Here is a 7,386-nt window from a genome sequence, read left to right as displayed (position 1 = left end):
CGGGGCCAGCTAGGGCAGAGCGACACTAAAGCTCCGCCCCGCGCTTGTACTGAGCTGCAGTGATGATGCCAACTTGCCGAGTTTCTTTCCCCCAAGCCTCCCGCCTTGAACAGGCGCCAATGGCAAGGGCGCCACCATAGAGGAAAGCGCGCAAGCGGTTAGCATTCACGCATGCGCTGTCCTTCCAAGCACCTCCGAACGGCGGTGAGGAAGCGAGCGCTCGCACGGCAGATCTCGCGGTCGACCGATGCCCACTAAGTCGTTAGAAGGCGAGAGGTCGAGACCCTGACAGTTCAGTATTGGCATAAAGGAAGCGCAAAAGACTAAGAAATTGAACTGGCGCATGCGCACGCTGTCGCCAAGACCCCACCTCTGTTCTTTTTTTCCCCTTTTCAGTTTGGCTCCTCCCTCTTCTCTTGCTGGAGAAAGTTCGGATGAATCTCCGCCTTGTCTCCGCCCCCCTCCCTTCTCTGTCAGTGAACGTTCCCGATGGTTCTGGAAAGAGGCGGCGGCGCGGGTATATAAAGCAAGCGGGAGGCGGGAGCGCCGCGCAGTGCAGGTTCTGAGCGGTTGGAGTCGCGTGAATTCTTTCGGCGAACGGTCGTGCAGCTGGTGATTTCACGCCGTCAAGGTGAGGACAGGGCCGCTTGTGACAGAGGTGTGCGCTAAATCCAAGTTTTTCCCTCAAGAAATGGAGTGTCCTTTCCTCAATAGGGCGGGGGGGAAGACCGGGGCGGCGAGACCCCAAGGACGCCCGATTTTCTTTGGGCCTTAACCTGATCGGAAACAGAAGAGTGACACTTGCAGGGAGGGACAGAGCGGCCGGTTGGCGGGGCGTAAGGAGATCGGTCATACGCCTCACGGAGCAGCGATGGGGGGAGGATTGGGCGAAGGAGTGAGGCGGTCGCGGAATACGACAGACTTAGACGAGTTACTTAAAAAAATGTGAACGGGTGTGCGTGGCGGCCGTGCTCCTTTCCCCACAGGATTTGCGTACAAAGGAAGCGAAGGTGGTTTCGCCTTCGGTCGGATTAGCAAGGAGAAGCAATACGCGACAGAATGAATGGAAGAGCTTGCATGGCCGCCGAGGGGAGGAAGACGAATGTTCTCGGCTGGGAAGGAGGCGGGGGAGGGGAGGCCGGGACAGTGGCCCGCGAGCGAGGGAGGAGGAGAAAGCGGGCGCCGAGGGAGACGAGCCGCTCTCCGAGTTTCGGCGGCGCGCGCCCGACTAGCCTCCGCGGCGACGAGAGAATTGGCTCCTGGGCGCATGGGTGGAGGGGAGGGAGTTGAGGGGGGGCAAACGCATGTGTGGGAGCAGGAAGGCTCTAGCAATTTCTAGAATTATTTCTTGTTCAGCTCGATCGCCAGCAGGTGGCGCAGAGATTGGCTGTAGAGTCTTCAGGGTTCTCGCTTGTGCATTCAGCTTGCTTTGCGGTGGGTTAACCAAGCGACCGGACATTTCCCATGCTGGCAGGGTACACTTGACTGAAAGCATAATGCGTTTCTTATTTCACTTTTGTGCCATTTCCAACGTAGGTAAATGCTCTTACCTTGCCAATAAGGTGTAAAAACTCCAATCTTAGTCCATGTCTTACCTACTCAAATGTTTGAGTTCAATAGGCATAATCGTAAATGTGTGCTCAACACACACTTCATTTCTATCGAAGCAGGTGCTGAAACTAAATTTTTCAGACCTTGAAACCATTTTACTTGCCTTTAAATCTACATGAGAAATACTGAGCTTCTAATAGTTTTATTTTGCACAGTGCAAGATGTTATTCTCAGAATGTTAGGAATTCAGTTTTGGTAATTAAGGTGAGTTTGCCCAGGGACTTTAAGTTGCTTGCTTGTTAATTTCTGGTTATTTTCAGATTTTTCTATTTAATTTTTTTCTTTTCCTTTTGACAGATGCCAGAGGAAGTACAGACACAGGATCAACCAATGGAGGAGGAGGTGGAGACCTTTGCCTTCCAGGCAGAAATTGCTCAGTTGATGTCTCTGATTATCAATACCTTTTATTCCAATAAGGAAATCTTTCTCAGGGAGTTGATCTCTAATTCCTCTGATGTAAGTACGTCTTTGAAGGATCTAGAATAATGCTTACTTTACTATTTTGTTCTTTGTATTGAAACGGCTGTGTTATGTTTTGCAGGCTCTTGACAAAATCCGGTATGAAAGTTTGACAGACCCAAGCAAATTGGATTCTGGGAAGGAGTTGAAGATAAACCTTATTCCTAACAAACATGATCGTACCCTGACCATTGTGGATACTGGCATTGGGATGACCAAAGCTGACCTAGTGAATAACCTTGGTACCATTGCCAAGTCTGGCACCAAGGCTTTTATGGAGGCCTTGCAGGCTGGAGCAGATATTTCTATGATTGGTCAGTTTGGTGTTGGCTTCTATTCAGCGTACTTGGTTGCTGAGAAAGTGACAGTGATCACCAAGCACAATGACGATGAACAGTATGCATGGGAGTCTTCAGCTGGTGGATCGTTTACTGTCAGATTGGACAATGGTAAGCTACAACTTTCATAAAAGACTTTACTTCTAATTGAGAATTAACGTTAAGGGAAGAATCAGAACTACAGCTATTAGGTCAGGTCAGGTTTGAAAGTGTTAAATAATGGGGAAATGAATTATCTCGCAGTAACTGCTTGATCTTTCAGATTTAATAGAAAATCTGCTTATTGCATATATTGAAACAATAGTTCTATGAATAGCATATTATTGAAGACCAGATATTTTTTACTATTGCTATAGCCTAGATTAGTATCTGTCCTGAATATTAAAATGTTGATTCTTGGAGCTTTTAGAGCAAAAGCAGTTTAGTCTGTAATTTATTTTACAGGTGAGCCTCTAGGTCGTGGTACAAAGGTTATTCTGCATCTGAAAGAAGACCAGACTGAGTACTTGGAAGAAAGACGAATTAAGGAAATAGTGAAGAAACATTCTCAGTTCATTGGATATCCAATAACGCTGTTTGTAAGTAACTTGTTCTGAACAAAATAGTATTTGAACTCTGTATAAATTAGTATTTGCCTAAATGAAGAAATGCTTTGAAGGGTGGTGGTGATAATTTCAAATTAACTGTATTAGTACACAGGCCTTAAACTTACTTGAGCAATTAGATAATTGTGCTACTTTCAGGTTAGGGTTAATTCAGAGCAATACTAGAAGCAAATTAAATTCATAGTGTGATATAGCGAATAAAGGATTGTCCTGAAGATTATGCATAACCTTGCCTTGCTTGTATTTATTGATGGATTATTTTTCAAAGGACTGTTTCTTCAATTTGCTCCATATTGGGATCACAGAATTTTAAGCTTTTTCTATTTTCATCTACTTAACAGGTAGAAAAGGAGCGTGACAAAGAGGTGAGTGATGATGAGGCAGAAGAAAAAGAGGAAGAGAAAGAAGAAAAAGAAGAAAAGGCTGAAGATAAACCAGAGATTGAAGATGTTGGTTCTGATGAAGAAGAGGAAAAGAAGGATGGTGACAAGAAGAAGAAAAAGAAGATCAAGGAGAAGTACATTGATCAAGAAGAGCTGAACAAGACCAAACCAATTTGGACCAGAAATCCAGATGATATTACTAACGAGGAATATGGTGAATTCTACAAGAGTTTGACTAATGACTGGGAAGATCATTTAGCAGTCAAAGTAAGATTATTTATCCCGAACAGACAAGCTGGTGGTATATCAAAATAAGTGGTTTGTTTAAAGCATATTAACTCTTAGTTATTTTAAAGTGCTTGTTTAGATTTTCAATAGGCAAATGGTCCTCATTGTTCAAAAATAAATGCACAGGAAGGCTTCCTATCTGACACTGTTACTTTAAAGTTTCAAATAATTGAGTCCTTTGGTGTTTCTATACACTGACTGGTGGTGATGTCATTCCGTTCTAAGTATGTTTTGCTAATTCATCTCCTTATTTTCGCAGCACTTTTCTGTGGAAGGGCAGCTTGAATTCAGGGCACTCTTGTTTGTTCCAAGGCGTGCTCCTTTTGACTTATTTGAAAACAGAAAGAAAAAGAATAACATCAAGTTATATGTACGCAGAGTGTTTATCATGGACAACTGTGAAGAGTTAATCCCTGAATATTTGAGTAAGTAGCTTTTCACATGCTAAAGTTTGCAGGTTGCTACAAGATAGAAAAAAGTTACTTTTTATACTTAAGGTAGAGTGCCTGTTAAGTCACAGTTAATCTATAAGTGCAGCAGCTATTTGAAAAATCAACTCATAAAGCCCTTCTTAAATTTAGCCAGTATCCTCTTCCTAGAAGGAGGAAGCATGAAACTGTTGGGAAGATGACAAATGGAATAAGGGCAGGAACATTTTTATCTGAAAGCAGAAAAGATTCCAATTTATTATAATTGCTTTAGAGTAACTTGTCCTACATTAAGCTCATAAGCTTTTTAACTTTATGTGCTGTATATCTTAAGAGATTTTCTAGGCTGCTATGAGAAATAAAAACATGGTTATAATTTAATCTTCACAGACTTCATGAGAGGTGTTGTTGATTCAGAAGACTTGCCTCTAAATATCTCACGTGAAATGCTTCAGCAGAGCAAAATCTTGAAAGTGATTCGAAAGAACTTGGTCAAGAAATGTTTAGAACTCTTTACTGAGCTGGCAGAAGATAAAGAGAACTACAAGAAGTTCTATGAGCAGTTTTCCAAAAACATTAAGGTTTGCTGGTTTGAAATACTTACTTCAATTTTGTCATAATGTTTGCATACAGCTCACAAAAATGGAACTTTCTTTCAGCTTGGCATTCATGAAGATTCCCAAAACCGCAAAAAGCTATCAGAGTTGTTAAGATACTACACTTCTGCATCTGGGGATGAGATGGTGTCACTAAAGGATTACTGCACTCGAATGAAGGAAAATCAGAAACACGTCTACTACATTACTGGTGAATATAATTTCAAATATCTGGTTTCTACTTAAATTGGGATCAGAATGGGTGGTCCTCATTTAGTGGCTGCCTTGTTTAGCAGCCATTTGTAGTTATGACCATGATGAAATAACTTTACAGCCAATCCTCACATTTATAATCTTCACAGGTCTGTAAAGCAAAAGAAAGCTGAAGTAAGACCATAAGCAGAGTCACGGTTTCACTTAGCAACTGCTTTGCTTAACAACTGATTTGCTGGTCCCAACTGTGGTTGCTAAACGGGCTATCTGTTTTAATAGAGGTTTTTTTCTCAACTACAAGCGTCTATGCTTGTGTTACCATGGTCTTGGTTGTCAGGCATGTTCATGAGTTAGCAGATTCCAGTTAAAGATGATATAAGTTCTGTTGAACTTTGCTGAAGGTAGATTTTTCTTCTAGGTGAAACGAAAGATCAGGTCGCTAATTCTGCTTTTGTGGAACGACTTCGTAAGCATGGCTTGGAAGTAATCTATATGATTGAACCTATTGATGAATATTGTGTACAGCAGTTGAAAGAATTTGAGGGGAAGACTTTAGTGTCAGTAACAAAAGAAGGTCTGGAGCTTCCTGAAGATGAAGAAGAGAAAAAGAAACAGGAGGAGAAGAAAGCCAAGTTTGAAAGTCTCTGCAAGATCATGAAAGATATACTTGAAAAAAAAGTAGAGAAGGTAAACAACCTTTGTGTACTTAAGCCCCTGCTGTAAGGTAATAGAGGTTTTTGCTGACAGCCCCTTTATTCAGTTTAGTCAAGTAGCAACTGAGTTTTTCAAAGTTGGAACAAAACACCTTTTTAAAAGGAGATGGGGATGATTGTAGCCTTCATGAATGCAACATATATACGCTTCAATATTTTCTTAATATATAGTATGAAGCTTCTACAGTATTGCTGTAGACCAAGCATATATTTCTGGCTAGATTGTCCAGTTTTAGCTTTTTTAGGGTGTCTCAACATGAATCATTTACTGGAATAGCTATGTATTAAGATGACTGATTGCTGCATGATCTCCAGTGGTGGGTTTTTCTCTGTTTAAATATTCGGTAATTCTTGCAGGTTGTAGTTTCCAACCGATTGGTTACTTCTCCATGCTGTATTGTAACCAGTACATATGGCTGGACTGCAAACATGGAGAGGATCATGAAGGCACAGGCACTCAGGGACAACTCCACAATGGGTTATATGGCTGCAAAGAAACATTTGGAGATAAATCCGGACCACTCTATTATTGAAACACTGCGACAGAAGGCAGAAGCGGACAAGAACGATAAGTCAGTGAAGGATCTGGTCATCCTTCTGTATGAGACGGCACTTTTGTCTTCCGGCTTCAGTCTAGAGGATCCTCAGACACATGCCAACCGTATCTATAGAATGATAAAACTTGGTCTGGGTAAGTTAATCTTAATGAATAAAAGTAGGAAGTATCTTTTTCACAAAAGAGTCTGCTGGGTGATACTTCCATGGGGAAAGTAGTAATTAATTGTGTTAACTTTATGCAGGCATAGATGAAGATGATGCTGCTACAGAAGAAACAAGCCCAGCAGTTGCTGAAGAGATGCCACCACTGGAAGGAGATGATGACACTTCACGAATGGAAGAAGTCGATTAAATACCCAATTATTAGAAATGTGGATATTCCCTTTGTCCTTGGTTTTGAATAAGTTATGTTTTGTATATTATGAATGTTAACCTGCTGAAAAACTCATGACACTTGTCTGCATTCCCTCTTTATATTTATTTTTGAAGATGTTATTCTTTTATTTTTGTTACATTTGCATTTTTAGGTAATGTGGGATGCTATTGAGGGAGTGTCCTTGATGTATAACCCTTGTACATTGGCGAGTAAGGAATATTATTTGGGTAGTTAATGGCAGGATTTTATGCTGGTGGACAGAGAAAGAGCGAGTGGGAAATACAGTTCTGCAAATGTTAAATCTCTGAAGTTTAACAATTGAACACCTGTATCATACAGTACTTAGTGACTAGGTATTGGAACAGAAGATTGGGATATTTAACATCAGAATTCCAACCTGTTGCTGTTTAGTTTTTTTATACTGTAAAAAGGATTCTAAATTCCACTCTTAAACATAGAATAGAATCTACTGTAAATGTATTGTGACTAATGCAGTTTTGCATGTACAGTTCTACTCTGGAACTATCTAGAAATAAAAGTGTTCAGAATGAACTTGTGAGACAAATTACTGTATATGTATTAAATAAGAGATGAACTGAATATAAATAGCGCTTTTATTAGGTCTAAGAAGCTGCATCTCAGTTGAGGGGATATGTTTTATAAGCGCAGGAGATAAGTAGCTTGCACTTAACGCAATACTAGAATCTTCAGAATTTGCTTCTCAGAAAATAAGGGAAGAATTCTAAAAATACTTCAGGCATCTCAAAATGGATACAGGCAGTACTGTAAATCTATGTTGGTTCTTGCTTTGCTGTTTT

The 7,386-nt window shown here is 40.9% G+C and overlaps 1 protein-coding gene across 1 annotated transcript; it reads left to right on the top strand.

Moving 5' to 3' along the window:
• The first annotated feature begins 472 nt into the window (after positions 1 to 472).
• HSP90AA1 (heat shock protein 90 alpha family class A member 1) lies at positions 473 to 7,120 on the top strand. The gene is made up of 11 exons (XM_063290336.1): positions 473 to 631; positions 1,909 to 2,067; positions 2,153 to 2,519; positions 2,853 to 2,986; positions 3,355 to 3,663; positions 3,944 to 4,109; positions 4,503 to 4,693; positions 4,772 to 4,919; positions 5,340 to 5,608; positions 5,992 to 6,325; positions 6,435 to 7,120. The coding sequence occupies exons 2-11, from the start codon at positions 1,909 to 1,911 to the stop codon at positions 6,542 to 6,544; spliced, it is 2,187 nt and encodes a 728-aa protein (XP_063146406.1). The 5' UTR covers positions 473 to 631; the 3' UTR covers positions 6,545 to 7,120.
• The last annotated feature ends 266 nt before the right edge of the window (positions 7,121 to 7,386 follow it).

This window comes from Candoia aspera, chromosome 1 (genome assembly GCF_035149785.1).
Source record: "Candoia aspera isolate rCanAsp1 chromosome 1, rCanAsp1.hap2, whole genome shotgun sequence".
Classification (NCBI taxonomy): domain Eukaryota; kingdom Metazoa; phylum Chordata; class Lepidosauria; order Squamata; family Boidae; genus Candoia; species Candoia aspera.
Note: the sequence above shows the minus strand (reverse complement) of the source record. Positions and strands in the feature narration are given on the sequence as shown.

Excerpts from the sequence above, each read along its gene's own strand:
- HSP90AA1 (XM_063290336.1), top strand. The coding sequence starts at position 1,909 with ATGCCAGAGGAAGTACAGACACAGGATCAACCAATGGAGGAGGAGGTG. Across the intron at positions 2,520-2,852 it reads TACTGTCAGATTGGACAATG|GTGAGCCTCTAGGTCGTGGT; the intron begins GTAAGCTACAAC and ends TTTATTTTACAG. Across the intron at positions 2,987-3,354 it reads GATATCCAATAACGCTGTTT|GTAGAAAAGGAGCGTGACAA; the intron begins GTAAGTAACTTG and ends TCTACTTAACAG.